General features: G+C 41.7%; 1 protein-coding gene, 1 long non-coding RNA gene and 1 other non-coding gene across 4 annotated transcripts; all 3 read right to left on the bottom strand.

Moving 5' to 3' along the window:
• Positions 1 to 1,504: 1,504 nt before the first annotated feature.
• SLC25A3 (solute carrier family 25 member 3) lies at positions 1,505 to 7,615 on the bottom strand. 2 transcript variants are annotated; one of them, NM_001142895.1, is made up of 8 exons: positions 7,509 to 7,615; positions 7,112 to 7,272; positions 5,436 to 5,557; positions 4,081 to 4,260; positions 3,151 to 3,332; positions 2,502 to 2,674; positions 1,926 to 2,036; positions 1,505 to 1,845 (listed from the first exon to the last, which is right to left on the bottom strand). In NM_001142895.1, the coding sequence occupies exons 2-8, from the start codon at positions 7,266 to 7,268 to the stop codon at positions 1,685 to 1,687; spliced, it is 1,086 nt and encodes a 361-aa protein (NP_001136367.1). In that variant the 5' UTR covers positions 7,269 to 7,272; positions 7,509 to 7,615; the 3' UTR covers positions 1,505 to 1,684. The 2 variants fall into 2 exon arrangements, with proteins under 2 accessions (NP_001136367.1, XP_027821526.1); XM_027965725.2 differs by lacking the exon at positions 5,436 to 5,557 and adding an exon at positions 5,714 to 5,838 and having other exon boundaries at positions 7,509 to 7,563.
• On the bottom strand, positions 2,746 to 2,993 carry LOC114114259 (small nucleolar RNA SNORA53). Its single transcript, XR_003589089.1, has one exon. It is a non-coding gene; the product is annotated as a small nucleolar RNA SNORA53 (small nucleolar RNA).
• A 5,549-nt stretch (positions 7,616 to 13,164) lies between the features above and the next one.
• Positions 13,165 to 21,316, bottom strand: LOC121819138 (uncharacterized). Its single transcript, XR_006059366.2, has 2 exons — positions 14,774 to 21,316; positions 13,165 to 14,664 (listed from the first exon to the last, which is right to left on the bottom strand). It is a non-coding gene; the product is annotated as an uncharacterized LOC121819138 (long non-coding RNA).
• Positions 21,317 to 21,635: the final 319 nt, after the last annotated feature.

The raw sequence follows: 21,635 nt of genomic DNA, 5'->3' as shown, positions 1-21,635 counted from the left end.
CTCTTACAATGTAACTGACCCTCCTCCTAGAAAGAGGTGGAGTCAGTGTTCCTCTACTTTGAAGCTGGATTTGACCTTCTATGACTTCAGGTGATCAAAAGTATAGTGATCACCTTGACCACCTGCTGACCAAGGTGATCACTTTCAAGACTAAGTCCTAAAAAAGACCTAGCTTCAGAGTCCTGAAATAAGTCCAGCTGCCTTTCAAGGAAAGGCTCAGCCACTAATAGGGAGATACTCAAAGAATCTCTCCTAGCCTGGATGTGAAAAACCCTTTGGAGAGGACCCCAGAGCTACCATCTCTTAACTTCAGGAGAAACCCAGAAGCAGAAGGGTCCAACAGATGCTCCTGAATTCCTGATCCACAAAAAGCTTGAGATCATATTGTCTCTTGCCAATATATTTCAGATGATTAGTCACACAACAGTAACTAATACACACTGGTGACACCAACTGTCACAGCCATCATTGCTTGAGCTCAGACTGCAGCTCTACCTTTTGACAGTTTGGTCCAAATTTATAAGCATAACCCTTCCCTTTCGTCTGCAACACAGGTAAAACAAAGACCGGAACCTTAAACTAAACCTGGTGATGATAATATACAGAAGTTTAACATGCAGTAAGATACACTTGTTTTCTAAACTTAGTTCACTGATCCTTATTACATGGGTTTGTAGTTAAGAACATTTCTCTTGCTGTTTAGACTGCTTAGAAGTTTTTTCCTGAGGTCCCATCTGCATAATTTACACAGGGGCTGCAAACTCAGATTATTATACCCAAAGGCCTCAAGGTAAAATGTTATCAGACTTAAAAACAAACTTTATTGTAGACTAGGCTTTACAATTCCTAGCCAAAGACAAGGGGAAACTTAGTAGTTTTTAGAAAAATCAGTTTGGGTTTAAATCTAATTACAGATGCGTGAATATATAAAGTGCTACTTTCTCAAGAGCATTCACCTAATCCAGTTGTCAAGTAAGTACCTTTGTGAAAAACTATACTGAAAATAGTTTAAGGTAAACTTTCTGTAACTCAGAAAGTCAGATTTGTGCAAGGACTATTGAGTTACCTGAAATACTTTTTAGCTATCGATAGCTTTGGTGTTTTAAAAACTATCATTCTCAGAATTAGCCTAATTTAGATTAAATTATTTTACAAATAAATAAGGATTAGTAAACTAGGATTTTTAAAAGTATACTAAGTGTTGTAAAAATTTGATTATATACTGAAATGTGTTGGTCAAAATAATAACTACAAATGAATATTTATCCATATTCAAATTGAATAGTTAAATCAAGTTTTTAAAAATTTAGGGCATGGTTCTTAAAAATGTAAGAACTCTCTCGAGTGACCGAACTTGAGACATATGACAACTTACAAATAGGGATCATAGTATTCAACCAACCAACAGTAAATTATTTTCCTTGAGGTTTTAATGTATGCATAATTCTTTCCACCTTAGAATTAATTCTTTAGCTTTAAAAATAATTATCAAATCACAGACAAATCATGTACAGTTGGGTTTATTTCCACATTAAGTTTGAAACTCTTGTTTTGACAAGAGTACTACAGTAATTATATTAGGAATAGACAACTTCCCACACTGTCAAATATATAAAAGTTCCTTCTGCATTTTCCTCAAACACTGATCAACACGCAGATTCAGTCCATATTTGCTTTCATTTATCTACTGAGTGTACCCAAGCTTTTTCTTCAGAGATTCTGGCATCTCAGGTGGAGGAGGGCGAGGGAGCCTGAAGTAGACCTTCACGGAGTCATAGATAAACCACTGTAGTGCAGTCAGAGTGCCAATCATGATGATACGGGCAAAGAGTCCCTTCCATACTCCTGGATAAAATATGAAATGTAAGTGAAAAACATACTCCCAAGTGTTACTCTTTCTTTAAAGGGGAGGAAACAAATCCTACCTCTAAATCCAAGCCTCTTGAGGACCTGAGAGGCACTGCTACCCTTCTCTTTATTCAACACAGACACCACGGAATCAGCAGGGTGAGAAACAATGGCACAGAAGACTCCAGCTGAAAAAAAGTCAAGACAAATAACCCATTATGGAGTCAATTAAAAAAACTTTTTTCACATGATAGCTGACAACCTTTCCATGAGTAGCAGAATTTTATGTTTTTTAAAAAACCATATTTTAGAGCAAGACTGACAAATTATAAAGCAGTCTATCCTATGTAAAACAGAACCACCCTGCAAGCTATATTCAGATTTTAACCAACCTTCTCTTGTATTAAAATTTTGTTCTTGGAAAAACTAACAAAAAAAGGTGTAGCAGTGAAGTCAATACATTCCCAAGTTTAATTATGACATGCAAACCACAAAATAATTATTTTAGGAACTAATTAGCAAGTATTTATGAGTATATCAAATGCAATAGAAAGGTAAAACTTCTTTGGAATATTTTTCCCTCACAAAAGAAGTCAAGAATGGAACTGATTCTTTGTTCTTCATTTCACAAACATGTTCTAAGTAGTTCATACCTATGTAACCTGCCACAAATGTGACAACCAGCTGCTCTGGCTTTGAACATTCACTTCGGGGCTTGGGAACCACAAACTTGTACAATGCTTCAACAGTACGTTCAAAGCAGGCAAACTTCATCATGGTGTATGGTATCTGTCTCATCCAGAGAGGAGCAACTCCCTTGTAGAACCTAGGAAATCAGAAGACTTATTTCACTCAGTTGCACATATTCATCTAGCAGAGTTTTTCATTACTAACAGAAGTGTCCGCACACCAGTCGAGTCCTGATAGTAAAAAATGGCAGCACAATTGCATGTCATTTCTATCAGAACCTAAGACTAACATGCAGGTATATTTATCTTACATGCCAATGACTCAAGCACCTTTGACTATACAACCAAAAAAGTTGCTGGATGTTTCTTTGACTGGAACTACAAGAAACCAGAAGTTTACAAGTAGAACTCAGCTCAAGACTGGCATCCACAAAGGTGGATCTAAGGAAGCATGTGTGGCCTGACCACATACCAAGTCTTAACGGTGAACACAGATGACAGGAATTCTAACAAGGGTACTTTCCAACCCCTAAGTTGAGAGTTAATGTGCTAACAAATACAGTTTTATCAAATGAGTATTTTATACTACATATTTAGGCAAATGTTTACTTACGCCTTTAAGCCTTCTTCCTTATACATTTTGGGAGCTGCATCCCTCAGAGTGTTAGCATAACCTGGTTGGGTTTGAATTCGAACCTTAGCAGCTTCCATAGGAGCCAGAGCAATGTCAGCAAAGAATTCAGCACTGGCAGAGGCAGCCAAATACAGTGATGTGCGCCACAGATAGGCATTCTCCTGAATGAAGAAACACAAGGAGGAACATGAATTGCTGTTGCATTGGCTGTTCTCAGTAAGACACAGTTCCAGAAAATGGTAAATTTCAGGTATTTTAAGTGTTTCTCTATCACACAGTCCACAGATAACACACACCACTGAATACTTCTCAGTATTTAGTGTTTACTTTGGACACCAAGAACATCTAACCAGTCCATCCCAAGGGAAATCAATCCTGAATATTCTTTGGAAGGACTAATGCTGAAGCTGAAACTGCAATACTTTGGCCACCCGATGCAAAGAACTGACTAATTTGAAAAGACCCTGATGCTGGGAAAGATTGAAGATGGGAGGAGAAAGCGACAATAGAGGATGAGATGGTTGGATGGCATCACCAACTCAATGGACATGAGTTTGAGCAAGCTCCGGGAGATGGTGATGGACAGGGAAGCCTGGTGTCCATGGGGTGGCAAAGAGTTGGACACGACTGAGCAACTGAACTGAACATCAACCATAGTACACTGTGAATATTTTTAAACTCAAATCCAACTTCCTTGAAAAGCAGCACAGCATTAAAAAGAAAAAGCACTGAAATCTAGTGAAATGCAGTTTATCTTATTCTGTCTCTATTAAAATAGCCTTATGATTTGAAACATATTCATTCTTTCTGAGACTATTTTTTCAGCTCTAAAACAAGGTGGATTAAACCTTGGTCTTACCCTTTAAGTTAAAAGCTTAGAACTTTCCATTTCAAAATTAAATTACATACCTCTCCAAGCATGTTGCTGTACAAAACTTTGAAGACTTCATAAAAGCCAAACTTGCAGAGTCCCTGCATGGAGTAGCCAATGAAAGTCGGAGCCCATCCTTTGGCCAAACCACGAAAACCATCCTCTTTGAGTGTAACTGAAAATCCATTAAATATGCCCTTGTACTTTTGTGGGTCCACCTTTACATAAAACGAGAAGAAAAAAAATTAAATGTACCAAAGGGATAACACTTCTCACAGATAATTTTGTTATTAGTTTTTTTCTTTTGGTTATGTAATCTCTAGTAACTATACAAAGTTAGGTAAATACAAGTTCACTCCATGTTATCCACTTAATGTCTGTAATTATCTTTGTAAATGTAACTTTTTGTACATTAAAGTCTAGCTTTCTTTCAGTGAGACTTAAGTTTTAATAGGTTATTAATTCCTATAAAAATACATAATAAAACTGACACTTTAAGAGATTTTTCCACCACCCAACTCTTCTAACAGCTTAAAAATTAGTCTTAAAGCTACTTTATAAACAATATATCATGTCCACATCACTGAAATATGCTAGCTCATTAATCATAGTTTTGTGAACTTAAGACAATCAAATTAAATACAAATTAAAAAGGTACATCAACATAATTCTCTTTTGACTTAAATTCACTTTGAGACATGCATAAAACACTCTAGCAAAGGGATACTTAATATTCACTCTATTAACTAACAGGGGTAAAAATCTTATCTATTTCTGCCAGTACTATAAGGGCTGATATACATACATCACCTTCCTCTCCCTGCTAATATTTCAACTTCCTTTCTCTTTTAGGTAAGTAGACTTCTAATCCTGTTTGGGACAAATAAATTTTTGATGTTTGATTATTTTTGCTTCAATAATCCTACTTAAGACATTTTAATTGTAAAAGAAAATCTTTTTATGTAAGTATGCAAGAAGCTTTGCCCGCAAATTTTAAATACTCAAACACTGTCTTTTTTAAAAAATCTACAGTGTTCTCTGCCTTGATCTTATCAATAAATAAGAGATATGAAGTCACAACATACAGTACACAAAGAATGACAGCCTGCTACGACACAGAAAATCAGCAGGCCTTTAAGAGCTCTAGGCAGAATTAAGCCCAGCAGCAAAAAAGAAAAAAACATATAGCTTTATCTTAAAAGAAGTATTTCTTGGATTTAAAACACTAAAGTAAAAATCTTACTGAGTAAAAGAAATTTGAGTTTGGTTTCCTACTAAAATTTCTGGCAGTTGTAATGTCTTCAAATTCTTCTCACTTGTGAAGTCTCTTAATATTATTTGGAATTAAGTCATACACAAAAGAGATGTTCAGTGTTGTCATCTCAATACAAACCTGCATACGGCATTTCACTAAATCCAGAGGAACAACAGCAGTGTGTGTCAGACCACAACTTAAGACCCCACCAAAGCCACACAGTGCATAAAACTTCGCGGAGCCATATTCACAACTGTACTCTGTAATAAGACAAGACACACCATGCATTTTAATATAATACTCATGTTACTGGTTATCAACTTACCTCCTGGACAGTTAGGTTTCCACACAGCTTGTTAGTAGATAACAGCCATGCTTCAACAATGTTTTATTTAGTCCAACATGCAAAAACAAACCTGCATCCTGCATTTAACCAGATCTAGAGGAACCAATGCTGTATGTGTTGTGCCACAGCTAATAATTCCTCCAAGTCCACAAAGGATAAAGAATCTGCCAGATCCATAGTCACAGCTATACTGCTCTGTTTGATTGAAAAAAAAGAATCAAATAAGTATTTCTTCAGAGATGACTAAGGCCATGGAAATGCAAGAGAAACTACATTTCCTTGTGAAAAAGTACAATCACAACTTAACAGCTCTGGCCATGGTTTACATGTAAACAAAGATAATTTTCCACCTGGTGTGAACACGAAATCCACCGCCAAAATCAAAACAATCGTTTAAAGATTATGAAGGTTCTTATCTGTGAGATACTATCCCTCTCTCATTATGCCATATTAATTTTAAAGAAAGTTTTCTACATCATTAATAGCTCTTCCAATTAAAACCAAACTTCAGATTATTACTGGCTGATAAGAACACATTTCTGAGGTACAAATCAAACTCAAATCGTATAAAAGCTTGCAAACCTCTTACCCCAACCACTAACCAATACTATTCCCACTTATGGATTCCTATAGTGTAAAACTAGATACGCAAATTTCTCCAGTCAAATACATTTACTACACAAATGACCACAGATTTAACTTTCTAAATTGAAGGACCGATGGATCATGTAAAGGTTTTTTACCCACACTAAATCTTTATACAGTTTACAAGCACAAGGTAGGTAACATTTTCAGTACTCTTCCTGCAATTTGGTTTTCAAGTTTCTCTGTATATACACTCCACTGGGATTTAATACACAAAGGATTAAAATAAAGTTGTGTCTAAGCATCAAGAAAACCGAGATGATCAAAAGTATTCCTATCAACTCTTTATCTCCTTTCTGTAGTCTCTCCAGGGCTAAAGCTCAGGAGCATTAAAAAAGACTCAGCTATCTCAGGTAGCTTGTGTCTACTAGTATGAGACCCCGGGAACACCCAAGGGAGGGAATAAAGGAACAACTAAGGGAGGGAGTACTTTTAAGAAAATTAAAGCAAAATCAAAGAACAGATAATACAGTTAGAACTACTGCGGCCAGAAGTTAGGAAGAAGGCTTTACCCAATACTTTGTCTGCTGACCGAACGGGCTCACCGCGGAGAAGAGAAGGAGCTAGTCACGGCCTCTGAGCTATCGAGGACGTGGAGGTCACGGAGGCAACAGAGCCTAGGCCCTTCCACGTCCTTGAGGAAGAGCCAAGGATCCGACACCCGGCTGAGGGCGGAAAGGGCTGACATCCTCGGACAAAGCAACTGGGCTCCGTCATGAAGGGCTGACGCGTCCTTCCCTGTCCTCCAGGCCGGGCCAGGCCACGAAAGCCGAGGGGCCACGAGTATACCTCCCGACCGTCTAGGGACAGGGTCTGACCTCACCTTCTACAGCCGCGGCTGCCAGGTTGCGGGAGCGGCGGGGTGGGCCCGGGGGCCCGGCGGGGTCGCTGCGGGGCCCCGCGAGACCATCATGCACCAACTGCAGATGAGGCGCGTTGAAGGGGTTCGCCCGCGCCAGGTGTACCACGGACGAGTACATCTTCCTAGAAGAAGAGGAAGCGGTGGTGAGAGGAAAGGTCAAAAGGGCTGGAAGGCCCGCCAAAGTCACCTGCACGCTGGGAACCCCCACACGGGCCTGGCCTCTTCCCGACTCCGCGCCCTTGGAGAGGTCACAGCGGCCTCCCTAAAGGAGGAAGTCCACCGCGCCTACAGCCAAAGGAGCACACCACCCGGGCTCTGCTCCCTGCACCTTCAGCGGGGAAGGCCAAACCACACTCACTCCCTAAGATGGCGAACACACAACCGGTCTCTCGGAAAGGCTGCAGCTCACAGAGGCCGAACGTCCTCCGGGCCTTTAGATCTGTGCCCTTCGCGCGTCGTCAGCGCGACGCACACAGCGCGTCACTACCGGCACATAGCACCCATTGGCGGAGAAGAACGCCGAGGCCTTAACGTCATCGCGTTCTCCTAGCAACCCTATCCCCGCCCCACTCGCCCCAGCCCTTCCGGCCCGGCCTTTGCGCAGGAGGATTCATTCTGCGCTTGCGCGCGTTCCGGGCAGGGTTTTTGAGCTGTGTGGGAGCGTGTTTGTGACCTTCTTTTTTTGTCCCTTCACCTTCAAACGTCTCTCTGGCTGCCGTTCTTTTCATTTAAATGAGTCCCAATGTAGTAGTCACTTTAAAAAAATGTGGATACATGATGATACATTATTTCGGTGTTAGAATGTCACTACAGTATTTTGTGTCACAACTTCTGCCATTACGGTACTTTTTTTTTTTTTTAAGTTGCATCCATTGACATTACACATAGACTTTCTGCATTTTCCATTAGACTTTAGGAGAGTATTTTAAAAGGAAACGTGTAATAAGAATTCTTAAGACTGCTTGCTGCTTCATCACAATAGTGTATATAACATATAACAGCACTGGGGCTTCCCAGGTGGCAAGTGGTAAATGCTTGCCAATGAAGGAGACATAAGAGACTCAGGTTCTATCCCTGGGTAGGGATGATCTTAAGACATGCCCTGGAGGAGGGCATGGCAACCCCCTCCAGTATTCTTGCCTGGAGAATCCCATGGATAGAGGAGCCTCCTGGGCTATAGTCCGTAGGGTTGCAAAGAGTCCAATTGGAGCGAAGTGACGTAGCACGCAAGCACGCACATGATAGCATTAAATAAATTATTTTTAACAAGTGGGAGTTCAAGGGTGAGCTAGAGTGAAAGTGACTGGCTGCAGATTTTTAATGTCTAATAAATTTAGAAAATCTTCTCTAGCTTTACTTAAACAAAGTAATTCTTCTTAATTCTTCTTTAATTAAGAAGAATTTAGTAGAGGTCAAACCTCTGTTAGAATTCTGGCTCTCGCATTTCCCTAGCTATTGCTAAACTAACTGGGAATTTACTTCTCTGTGCACCTGACTGTTAAACGGTAGAAACCGAGCTGGCCTCATGCGCCTGTTACCTGTGCAGTTATACATGACCTATGCTTGGTTTAATTTCTGTTGTCACCGTTTTGAAATTCTTAATGAACAAGAGACCCTGTGTTTTTCATTTTGCACTGGGTCCTGCAGATTATGTAACTGGTCCTGGACAGGAGTCATATCATTCTTGCAGAGTTTGTGAAAACTCAGTGAGATAGTATCTTTTTTTTTTCTTCCATTTTTGTCTGATTAAATGGACTTGAAAAATTAAGCTAAGTCATGTGTACTAATGGTAGCAATATTGACTAAAATTCCATTCCTATATAAGCATGCAAGATTTTTATAGAAAATTAGCATTACAATATTAGAAAATTATTCACTATTAGCATCCTAAGAAAAAAACTGGACAAACCTTTCAAAAGCAGATATCAGGGGCTTCATTCTTGTCAATTTCCCATCCTTTGGCTAGAGTTCAATAATAATTTTGGTGAGATCAATATTTAGTGTTCACATTTTTATGACTATTATTTATAGTAAGCGATGGTAAATGGTATATTTCCAATATTGAATGATTTATTATCCTCCAGAGGTAATAATTGTCACTTTTAACATTTGTTTGGTTTTCTAATCACTCATCACTAGTTCAAAATCTGCTGTATTAGTTTGCTAGAGGCTATTATAACAAAGTACCTCAGACTGCATGGCTTAAGCAAAAGAAACGTCTGTTCTCATAGTTCTCAGTGAAACAGTTTGTAAAAGTGGAGGTTTTTAGCCAAGGAGCAGAGTTGGGATGAGTGGGGTGTTAATGGATGAGAAGTTACTAAGAGATTAGAGTAATTCTTGCTAAATTGATGTAACAGGATTCCTGAAGAAGGAAGGCCAAAGTTGTCAGATATCACTTGAGAGATGAGGAATTTGATTAGGTATTGAGGATAATCAGTTACCAAGTTTGGGAGATTCTAGCTAAACTGATTTGCAGAATTCTTGCTACACTTGGGCTCCTTATGATTATGCCCAAGTATGGGCTTAGTGGAAAAAGGGTGCAGAGTAGCGTAACTACAGTTTGGTCAAGGAGAGAGTCTTCGTCAGTGCCTTCCTGTAGTATACCAAGGCAGTCTGGCATTTTAATTTTATTTCATATAGGCCACCATTTGGATTAAAATTTCAGCCGAACTGTTTAGAGACACTCTCAGCAGGTTGAGCTAAAAACAGTGCACTGGGACATGGTCTTTACTGTACTCGTATCAATTAACTTGGCTTGGTCTACCATTATATTCCTTCCCTTTTATTTTAGTTATTGCTACTTATCAAATTTCCTCAAAATCTAGGGACATAAAACAACAAACACTATCAGCTCATATTTTCTGAGGGCCAGGAATCTGGATATGGCTTAACCATGTGGCCTGACTCAAGGACTGTCATGGGGTTGTAGGCAAGCTTTTGACTGGGACTGTGGTCTCTGAAGACTTCATCTGCTTCTAAGACCACAAACTTGACTGCTTCAGTTCCTCATCACAGGGGCCTCTCCATAGCACTACTCAAGACATGGCTTTCCCGAGTGAGTAATTCAAAAAGGAAAGAGCAACAGAAGCTCCAGTGTCCTTTATATCTAATCTCAGAAGCGACACAGCATCACTTCTGTATTTTATTGGTCATGCAGATGAAAATGATGTGGGAAGAGAGGTGGGGATCATTGGTTAACTACTTAGTTAACCTCTAGTAGTTAACTTCTAGTTAACTACTACATATCCAAACAAACATGCTTAGCCTCCATCCCCAGGCACGCTGCCCAGGTTTCTGTTAACATAAATCTTGTACTCTTTTTGTCTTACCTTCTAGGATTTCCTGCATCAAGGTCTAGAAGCAGTGGGAGGTATTGCCAGTTGCTTTTGAGAAAGCCTAACACACTCTACAAGGCAACTACCTCAGGGAAGTCTATTACAATTTTTTCTGAGGAAAGGAGCAACTAGGCTGCACAGGTAAGGGAAGAAGGGCTATTTCTACTAGCAAAGGAGGCTCAACAGGATTTAGAGATTCATGATCCCAGTGTCATCTGAATCTTCTTGTGTGTTCCCATTTACGCTACTAAAAACAAATAAAAAAAACACCTTATTTTAACACGAGGCTCGCAAGATTGGAAATTCAGTTGCATTGTAATTCAGGATTAGATTTCAGGTTTGGTTTGGTTTTTTCAGAGATTATGGGCTTCCCCTTGTGGCTCAGCTGGTAAGGAATCCGCCTGCAATGTGGGATACCTGGGTTCAACCCCAGGGTTGGGAAGATCCCCTGGAGAAGGGAATGGATACCCACTCCAGTATTCTGGCCTGGAGAATTGCATGGACTCTATAGTCCATGGGTTTGAAAAGAGTTGGACACAACTGAGCGACTTTCACACTTAGAAGTGCATATAGGAAGGCAGTCATATATGTTTTCTGGTCCTTTTTCTCATCTTAAACTGAGTTTAAAACCCTAAGTTCATCATTTCCTTTCCCCTAGTTATCCAACATAATTAGGAAAAGAAACAACCCCACTGTAGTCCTTATTTTCACTTAAATATTCTCTGGAATCATCTACTTGGTCACCCAAAGCTTTGCCTTATTTAGCCAATGGCTAATGATGTCCACAGATCATAAGTTTTTTTTTTTTTTTTGCTAATGCATGCCATGAACAACAATGTCACAATTATGACAACTGGTTACCAATGCCTTTAAATTCAATAAGACCAGATAACTCAGAATAAAATCAGAGAAACCCATTCTTTTCTTTTTTTGGCTGTGCTATGGGGCTTGTGAGATCTTAGCTCCCCAACCAGAAATTGAACCCAGGACCAGGGCAGTGAAAGTGATGAGTCCTAACCACTGGACCACCAGGGAATTCCCAAGAAACCCATTTAAGGTTTGATTCTCCTGGAATTGCTTCCAATCCTACTGTCTATATCAGAGTTTGATCAGAGAAGCATAGGCACTATGAGTCATATGGAATACAAGATTTATTTGGGGGATTAGACCTTATGAAATTATGGGAGCTGGAGAAGAATTTGCCTCTATGTCTGAGGTTGGACCTGAAATTACCGTAAATTGGTAGGACTTACAGCCAGACAGGAAAGCTGGACGTGAAGTGTGAGTGAGCAGGGACAAACTAGAACCCACAAAGTCAAACGAAACCGTAGTCTGTCTTGTCACCGACAGTGCGGGTCCCTACAGGAGCCGTGGTGTGGGCGTTCATGGGGGCCATGGCGCAAGTGCTTATGGGAGCAGAGTGCTGCTGTGCATCTGGCCCAGGGCTCAGGAGAAACCAGGGAGGGCCAGGAGTTCTGCGATGGAGCGCCATACCTGGCTTCCGCCCCAATCCAAGGCTAGCCAGCTAATCAGCAGCAATGAGCACACGAGGCCACAGCACCTCGTGTCTTGCACTGACCTTCAGAGTGTGATGACTGCTGCTTCCCTTCTGCCTTTGGAATCTTGCACAAATCTCTCTTGTGACCAGTCCTAACTCAGGCTCATATTGGGAGATAAACAGTTAAACTTTGAGATACTAGAGAGAGAGAAAGTTCAAGGAGAACTTTGCCACATTTGAGAAATTTAGATTTAAAAGTCAAGTTTGCTTTTATAGATTTGATGATCTTCTCTGTCATGGGGAATCACCAGAAAGGCCTTAAATAATTCCTAGCACAGTCATGTAATAAAAAGATATAAAAAATTATGCAAGGAAGACGAAAGTCCATTTTCATATCCACCCTGAGGAAAAAAGGATGACATCCACTTATTTATTGTTTTTTTTTTAATTAGAAATCTTGTTTTTTGGTAGGTTTTACTTTTTCATATTTTTGTGTGACTTCATAAACAGAGTAGAGAGAAGTTTGTCTCTACATATCTGAAATAAGTTAAAGTAGGCTTTACTTTTGAGGCTGTAATTTCCATTCTGGAAAGTTTTAAAATCCCTTCTTTGAAACAGCATCCTTGGTTGAGCCTAAATTACCTTGGCTGTAAAACTAGCTGTGAGCTCTACCATAGTGCACCCCAAGAAAGCAGACCTAGCTCTGAAGACTAGGCTTAGACTCTTAAAAAATTTTTTTTTAAATTTATTTCATTTTTTTGGCTATGCTGGGTCTTTGTTGCTGCAAAGGATTTTCTCTAGTTGTGGAGAGCAGGGGCTACTCTCTAGTTGTGATGCACAGGCTTCTCATTGTGGTGGCTTCTCTTGTTACAAAGCATGGGCTTTAGGGTGTGCAGGTTTCCATAGCTGCAACAGGTGGACTCAGTAGTTGCAGCTCTCCGGCTCTGGAGCACAGGCTCAATAGCTGTGGTGCATGGGCTTAGCTGCTCGGTGGCATGTGGGAAATCTTCCTGGACCAGGGATCCAATCTGTGTTTCCTGCATTGGCAGGTGGATTCTTTACTACTGAGCCACCAGGAAAGTGGCCCCCACCCCCCGCCCCCGCCCCTCGCCGGCCAGGCTTAGACTCTTGAAGTCAGCCATGTTTGTGTGTGCAGCTGAACACAGTGAAAGTTATAGTGGTATATTCAGAGACGTTTTATTTTATAGGAAATAATAGGCAGGTGAATCCTTTTACCCAGTCTTTATCACTAGTAATCTTGAAATTTCCTTTTTTCTGCAGTTAAAAGCATAAAATATGCTTTGGTCCAGAGAGGAGAGGCATACCTAGATAAGGCAGAACCGAAAACAGTCCCCATGGAAGGTGCACACCCATGTGGCACTCTAGCCACTCAATGGCTACCGTTCATCACCTGGACAGATTTTATGAGGCTTGGTTATCACAAATTCAGTTCAGTTCAGTTCAGTCACTCAATCGTGTCTGACTCTTTGCGACCCCATGAACTGCAGCACGCCAGGCTTCCCTGTCCATCTCCAACTCCTGGAACTTGCTCAAACTCATACCCATTGAGTCAGTGATGCTATCCAACCGTCCCATAACCTGTTGTCCCCTTCTCCTCCGGCCTTCAATCTTTCCCAGCATCAGGATCTTTTCTAAGTTGTCAGTTCTTTGCATCAGGTGGCCAAAGTATTGGAATTTCAGCTTCAGCATTAGTCCTTCCAATGAATATTCAAGACTGATTTCCTTTAGGATGGACTGGTTGGACCTCTTTGCTGTCCAAGGGACTCTCAAGAGTCTTCTCCAACACCACAGTTCAAAAGCATCAATTCTTCGGCGCTCAGCTTTCTTTATAGTCCAACTCTCACATCCATACATGACTACTGGAAAAACCATTGATTTGACTAGGCAGACCTTTGTTGACAAAGTAATGTGTCTGCTTTTTAATATGCTATCTAGGTTGGTCATATCACAAGTTAGAGTTTCCCAAATCTGGTTTCTCATCAAAGCACCTGGGGAGCTTTTAAAACACAGATGTTCTCAGATCTCAAAAGATTCTATTTTAATAAGTCTGATGAAGAGTCCTGCTGCTGCTGCTGCTGCTGCTGCTGCTGCTAAGTCGCTTCAGTTGTGTCCAACTCTGTGAGACCCCATAGATGGCAGCCCACCAGGGTCTTCTGCCCCTGGGATTCTCCAGGCAAGAACACTGGAGTGGGTTGCCATTTCCTTCTCCAATGCATGAAAGTGAAAAGTGAAAGTGAAGTTGCTCAGTCATGTCTGACTCTTCATGACCCCATGGACTGCAGCCTACCAGGCTCCTCAGTCCATGGGATTTTCCAGGCAAGAGTACTGGAGTGGGCTGCCATTGCCTTCTCTGGATGAAGGGTCCTAAAAACTGCCATTTTTAATAAGATTCCAAGGTTATTCTTAAAATAGCCAGGTGTAGGGACTGCTGATCTAAGAAATTCAGAGAGAGGCTGGAGCCTTTAAAATGGGCCTGCCCCAGCAGTGACAGCGTCTTGAATTATCTAGTTTGCCATGGTTATAAAATGCTCAGTTACTGGAAAGGAATCTCTGCTGAGCTGGTCTGCTTCAGACTGACTGTTGACTTTGATCTTCCACATGGAAGAGCAAGGTGCAAGGCTGCAGTGCACACCATCAGTGCCCCATAAAAACTCAAGCACCTTAAGTAAGAGAAGTATAAAAAGAGACAGGAGAATATCAGCTGCTTAAATACAGACACAGCCACGTGCTTGGTAACATACAGGAAATTTTAGAGAGAAATTTATATACCTGAAGAATAGCAACTGTGAAAAATAATGAGTATAAAATGAAGAGACTATGCAGTTCCCTGGAGGCCTACTGGTTGGGATTCCAGGGTTCCACTGCAATGGTCCAGGTTCAGTCCAGGGTCGAGGAACTGAGATCCTGCAAGCCAAAGAAAAAAGAAGGAACTAAGCCTTACTAAAAGGAATAGAAATAGTTTTGTTTATCCTTTAGATGGTACAGACTATATCTAACACCTAAATTTAAATGTAGTTTTATCACAGTTCAAGTCTCACGCCACTTGGGATGTTTTTCCTGTAGCGACTAAGGGGCCTACTCACAAAAAAGATAAAGTACGTGCTCAGTTGCTCAGTCATGTCTGACTTTGCGACCCCATGGACTGTAGCCCGCCAGGTCCCTCTGTCCATGGGATTCTCCAGGCAAGAATACTGGAGTGGGTTGCCATGCCCTCTTCCAGAGGATCTTCCTGACCCAGAGATAGAACCCACATCTTCTGCAGCTCCTGCATTGGCAGGCAGATTACCTTACCACTGAGCCACTTGGGAAGCCCAAACAATAGAGAAAAGCCATCAAAATCAGGATATGACCAGTGATATAATACTACTGTCCAATCTATAGGTCCTACCTAAATTTTCCAATACTGTCATTTATAGCAAAAAAATAATAATAATAAAAACTAACCAAGAATACCTTTTATTCTAGTCCACTCTCCAGTCTAGGTGCATGCTGCATTTAATTTTCATGTCACTTTAAGTTTCTTCAATTTGGAACAGTTATAACTTTCTTTGTCATTCATGCCCTTGGCATTTTAAGAGTACAAGACAGTTATTTTGAAAAATGTTGTTCAAACTGGGCTTCTCTGATATTTTCTCAGGACTGGATTTAGAGTATACATTTAGGGCAGGAGTATCATAGGAATGATTCCTTCTTCTTTTCGGAGTGTCATATCAGAAGGCACGTTATGTTGATTTGTTGTGTTACTGATGAGTGAAACTTTGATCACTTGATCAAGTTGGCATTTGCCCAGTTTCTTTACTGTAAGGTTACTATTTTTGTCTGTAATTAATATGTAGTTTGTGGGGAGATACTTTGAGACTGGGCTTCCCTGGTATCTCAGTGGTATAGAATCCACCTGCTAATACAGGAGACCCAGGTTTGATCCCTGGATTGGGAAGATCCCCTGGAGGAGGGTATGGCTATTCACACTAGCATTCTTGCCTGGAGAATCCCATGGACAGAGGAGCTTGGTGGGCTATAGTCCATAGCATCACACAGAGTTGGACACAGATGCTGAAGCTGAAACTCCAATATTTTGGCCACCTCATGCGAAGAGTTGACTCATTGGAAAAGACCCTGATGCTGGGAGGGATTGCGGGCAGGAGGAGAAGGGAACGACAGAGGATGAGCTGGCCGGATGGCATCACTGACTCGATGGACATGAGTTTGAGTGAACTCGGGATGGGCAGAGAGGCCTGGCGTGCTGCGATTCATGGGGTCACAAAGAGTCGGACACGACTGAGTGACTGAACTGAACTGAACTGAAGCAACTTAGCACAGTACAGCATTTGAGACTACCTAAGTATTCTGTTCTACAACAAACTTTCAACTACTAATTTTCACATTTGTCAGTGATTATTGCTTGAATCAATTACTATTGTGATAATTGCCAAATAGTGATTTTCTAGCTCTATCAGTCCTACATTTATTCTACTACTAGGAAGTGCTTTCCTTTTCCCTCTTATTTAGTTCATTCATTTGTATCAGTATGGACTAATGGATCCCCATTTTATTCAACAAATTATAATCCAATACCAACATTATTTCTTTTAATGCTTCTCTTGTCCCAGATTTGACCACTGGGAACCCCTTTAAGCTGACCTTGCATTTTTTTCTACAAGTCCCCATCATTTTTTGAGGACTTTGTTACATTCTGGTGCAGTAAGAGGTTCGAGGCTCACCTTATACTTTTTCTACCCCAGCCCTGGAATCAGCCATTTCTCTGAAGAGCTTTGGTTCTGTTTACGAGAATGACAGAAACAAAAATCTGGGAGCAAAATATGGTTAATATTCTGAGGTGTTTTCTCAGTGTATATACATACATACATACATACATATGCATTTCTATCAATCCATCCATCATTGATTATACCTTCTATTTTTAAAATTTTAAATAGTTTATTTTTTTCTGTGCTTGGTCTTCATTGCTGTGCATGAGCTACTCTCTGGTTGCCTTGCTCAGGCTTCGTCTTGTGCCTTGTCTTGTGGAGCACGTATTCTAGGCCGTGTGGCTCTGCAGTTGTAGCATGTGGGAGCCAGAGCACGGGCTCGGTTGCTCCAAGGCATGTGGAATCTTCCTGGACCAAGGATGGACCTGTGTCCCCTGCACTGGCAAGGGGATTCTTAACTACTGGACTACCAGGGAAGTCTGACTATATCTTCTTCCTTTTCAACTGCTATTCTTTGCTTCAACAATTCATCTGGTTTATATATATAAAGTTATTTTTTCATGTACTTTTGGCCGTCCTGGATCTTTGTTGCTGCTTGGGCTCTTCTCTCGCTGTGGTGAGCAGGGGGTACTCTCTAACTGCCGTATGCAGCCTTCTCGTTGCAGTGGCTTCTCTTGCTGTGGACCAGGGGCTTGAGGGCATGGCGGCTTCAGCAGTTGTGGCTCCTGGGCTCTAGAGCACAGGCTCAGGAGCTGTGGCGCACAGGCTTAGTTGCTCCATGGCACGTGGGATCTTCCCGGATCAGGGATCAAACCCGTGTCTCCTGAGTTGGCAGGCAGACTCTTTACCACTGAGCCACCAGGGAAGTCCCTGATTATATGTTCTTTTAAAAACCATGAGTGCACACAAATACTTCCAAGTCAGAATTCCCCAGAATTCATTCTAGCCTTTTTCTTTCCACACTTACAATACCCTTATTTGGTTTTCATTACCTTCGATATAGTCTCTTACTTGCTTATCCCTTTCTTCTGGAACCAATTTCTCAATCCTGCCCACTGTCTCCCTGGCATAAACCTTACAGGCCCACTGGCCCTGATTACCTGAAATGAAGAAGAGAAACCAATAAATTAAAGACACAAACCAATGTTTTTTAAGGAAAAGAAAAATATAGGGAGAAGAGGAAGAGGAATGGAAAACAGCTTTGGCTATCATTATTAACAAATTAACTCCAAATTTGTATCAGTATAACTCAGTAAGAGTTTACTTCTTGCTTCTGTAATGCTTAATGCTGACTGAATGGTTCTCCAGGAAGTTCTCTTCCAAGTGGTGACTCATGGATCAAAGGTGCTTTAAACTTATGGCTATGCCATCTCAACACATGACGACTGCTGGTTTGGCCAAAGGACAGAGCTGCAACAAGGAAAAGGCACACCCTCTCTCAGCTGCCTCAGAATGAAAGGAAAACATCACTTCTGCTCATGTTCCTTGATGGAGAAATAATCTTATGACATCACCCAGATGTACAGGATTGAGAAAGGTAATAGCATATGGATATTCAAGGACTCATTGGGCATCCCTGGTGGCTCAGATGGTAAAGAATCTGCCTGCAATGTGGGAAACCCAGGTTCAATCCCTGGGTCAGGAAGATCCTCTGGAGAAGGGAGCAGCAACCCACGCCAGTATTCTTGCCTGGAGAATTCCATGGACGGAGGAGCCTGGCAGGCTACAGTCCATAGGATCTCAAAGAGTTGGACAGGACTGAATGACTAACACATCCAATGTAGACACATTTGCACAGATTCTATTTATATCTAGATAACAATGTAGCTTCCTGATGAATATTCTTGGAGAATGACAATGAGAAAAAAATGAATAAACTTATTATACATAGCCCTTGGATATATACTATTAAATACAGCAGTCATCTATAAAAATGATTTCAGTTTTGGATTAGTTATATGCTTTATTAACTTTTTTAAACAAAATTCACATTTTATTTAGGTTGAAGTAAGAAAGGCAGTGCCAAAGAATGCTCAAACTACTGCACAATTGCACTCATCTCACATGCTAGCAAAGTAATGCTCAAAATTCTCCAAGCCAGGCTTCAGCAATACATGAACCATGAACTCCCAGATGTTCAAGCTGGTTTTAGAAAAGGCAGAGAACTAGACATCAAATTGCCAACATCCGCTGGATCATGGAAAAAGCAAGACAGTTCCAGAAAAACATCTATTTCTGCTTTATTGACTATGCCAAAGCCTTTGACTGTGTGGGTCACAATAAACTGTGGAAAATCCTGAAAGAGATGGGAATATCAGACCACCTAACCTGCCTCTTGAGAAACCTATATGCAGGTCAGGAAGCAACAGTTAGAACTGGACATGGAACAACAGACTGGTTCCAAATAGGAAAAGGAGTACGTCAAGGCTGTATATTGTCACCCTGCTTATTTAACTTATATGCAGAGTACATCATGACAAACACTGGGCTGGAAGAAGCACAAGCTGGAATCAAGATTGCCGGGAGAAATATCAATCACCTCAGATATGCAGATGACTCCACCCTTATGGAAGAAAGTGAAGAGGAACTAAAAAGCCTCTTGATGAAAGTGAAAGGGGAGAGTGAAAAAGTTGGCTGAAAACTCAACATTCAGAAAACGAAGATCATGGCATCTGGTCCCATCACTTCATGGGAAATCGATGGGGAAACAGTGGAAACAGTGTCAGACTTTATTTTTTGGGGCTCCAAAATCACTGCAGTTGGTGGTTGCAGCCATGAAATTAAGACACTTACTCCTTGGAAGGAAAGTTATGACCAACCTAGATAGCATATTGAAAAGCAGCAAAGGTCTGTCTAGTCAAGGCTTTGGTTTTTCCAGTGGTCATGTATGGTTGTGAGAGTTGGACTGTGAAGAAGGCTGAGCACCGAAGAATTGCTGCTTTTGAAGTGTGGTGTTGGAGAAGACTCTTGAGAGTCCCCTGGACTGCAAGGAGATCCAACCAGTCCATTCTGAAGATCAGCCCTGGGATTTCTTTGGAAGGAATGATGCTAAAGCTGAAACTCCAGTACTTTGGCCACCTCATGCGAAGAGTTGACTCACTGGAAAAGACTTTTATGCTGGGAGGGATTGGGGGCAGGAGGAGAAGGAGACAACCAAGGATGAGATGGCTGGATGGCATCACCGACTCTATGGACGTGAGTCTGAGTGAACTCTGGGAGTTGGTGATGGACAGGGAGGCCTAGCGTGCTGCAATTCATGGGGTCGCGAAGAGTCGGACACGACTGAGCGACTGAACTGAACTGAAACTATGCAAAACTGATTTTCTTCACCAAAAATAATAGCAATATTCTCTATATTATTCCTAGATAAACCACAAAACACTTATTTTTGTTGATTTTCTAGGTTTTGCTTGTAAATCAAGATGAGGCAGTAGATATAGTCATGGAAAAAAGAAGAAAACAGACAGGTAAGTTGTTCGCACCCATGGCCTCTGAACTTGTCTTGACCATGAAACTGGTGTTTAACATATACCTGCCAAAAAGCTTATGAAGGTGTAGACACAACAAAGGAAGGTAAACAGCAGCAACCAGATGTGGAAGAACAATGGCAGGCTCTTCCATTCAAACTTTAACAATAATTTGTTCCTTTAACTTCATTTGGTAAAGACAAAATCTAAACTGAAATCCTTGTTTGGTGAGCTCACGTTTCTCTGATGGTCTGATTATTGGATTGTCTGATTCAAAGATATGTTTTCTAGCAGTTGGTAGTAATTAGTAGTTAGCAGGATCACGTCTCTATAATAGCTACTCTTAGTCCAAAGGCTAACATACTCTTTCCTGGTGGTCCTTGTGAGTATCTCGATTATTAGCAGTCCAAGTCGGAGAAACCCCAGTAAGACGGTAGGTGCTAGAGCAGCTATGAGGAGATACCCCACGTCCATGGGCAAAGGAGAAGCCCCAGTAAGACAACAGGAGGGGTGAATTCGTGTTTAGAATCAAACTCCATTCCCGCCAGAGATGCTTAGTGGCTCAAACAAACCTTGTGTGCACCAGGACCCAGGGACCCCACAGAGACTGAGACAGAACTGTGTTTGGGCATCTCCTGTGGAGGTACGGGTTAGCAGTGGACTGCCACAGGGACAGGGGCTCTGGGTGCAGCCAACATAGGTATGGCATAAGCCCTTTTGGAGGAGGTCGCCATTAACCCCACCATAGAGCTGCCAGAACTTACACAGGACTGGGAAATAGACTCTTGGAGGGCACAGAAAGAACCTTATGTACCAGGACCCAGGAGAAAGGAGCAGTGATCCTACAAGAGACTGACCCAGACTTGCCTGTGAGTATCCAGGAGTCTCGAGTGGAGGCATGGGTCCGTGGTGGCCTGCTGCATGGGTGGGGGCACTGAGTGTAGCAGTACATGCATGGGATGTTTCGAAGGAGGTCACCATTCTCTTCCCTGGTGACTCAGATGGTAGAGTGTCTGCCTGCAATGCGGGAGACCTGGGTTCGATCCCTGGGTTGGGAAGATCTCCTGGAGAAGGAAATGGCAACCCACTCCAGTACTCTTGCCTGGAGAATCCAGGACGGAGGAGCCTGGTGGGCCACAGTCCATGGGGTCGCAAAGAGTTGGACATGACTGAGCGACTTCACCATTATCTTCATTACCTCCACTGTAGTTTAGTGAAAGTGAAAGTGAAGCTGCTCAGTCATGTCCGACTCTTTGCGACCCCATGGACTGTAGCCCACCAAGCTCCTCTGTCCATGGGATTCTCCAGGCAAGAATACTGGAGTGGGTTGCCATTTCCTTCTCCAGGGGATCTTCCCCACCCAGGGATCGAACCCAGGTCTCCCACGTTGCAGGTAGATGCTTTAACCTCTGCACCATCAGGGAAGCCCTTAAATACAAGAATCCAAGTACTAAC

The sequence above is a fragment of the Ovis aries genome, chromosome 3 (genome assembly GCF_016772045.2).
Source record: "Ovis aries strain OAR_USU_Benz2616 breed Rambouillet chromosome 3, ARS-UI_Ramb_v3.0, whole genome shotgun sequence".
NCBI lineage: Eukaryota > Metazoa > Chordata > Mammalia > Artiodactyla > Bovidae > Ovis > Ovis aries.
This window is presented reverse-complemented; position numbering and strand designations above follow the sequence as displayed.

Excerpts from the sequence above, each read along its gene's own strand:
- SLC25A3 (XM_027965725.2), bottom strand. The coding sequence starts at position 7,268 with ATGTACTCGTCCGTGGTACACCTGGCGCGGGCGAACCCCTTCAACGCG. Across the intron at positions 3,333-4,080 it reads ACAGCAACATGCTTGGAGAG|GAGAATGCCTATCTGTGGCG; the intron begins GTATGTAATTTA and ends TTCTTCATTCAG. Across the intron at positions 2,675-3,150 it reads AAGGAAGAAGGCTTAAAGGC|GTTCTACAAGGGAGTTGCTC; the intron begins GTAAGTAAACAT and ends CTGATTTCCTAG.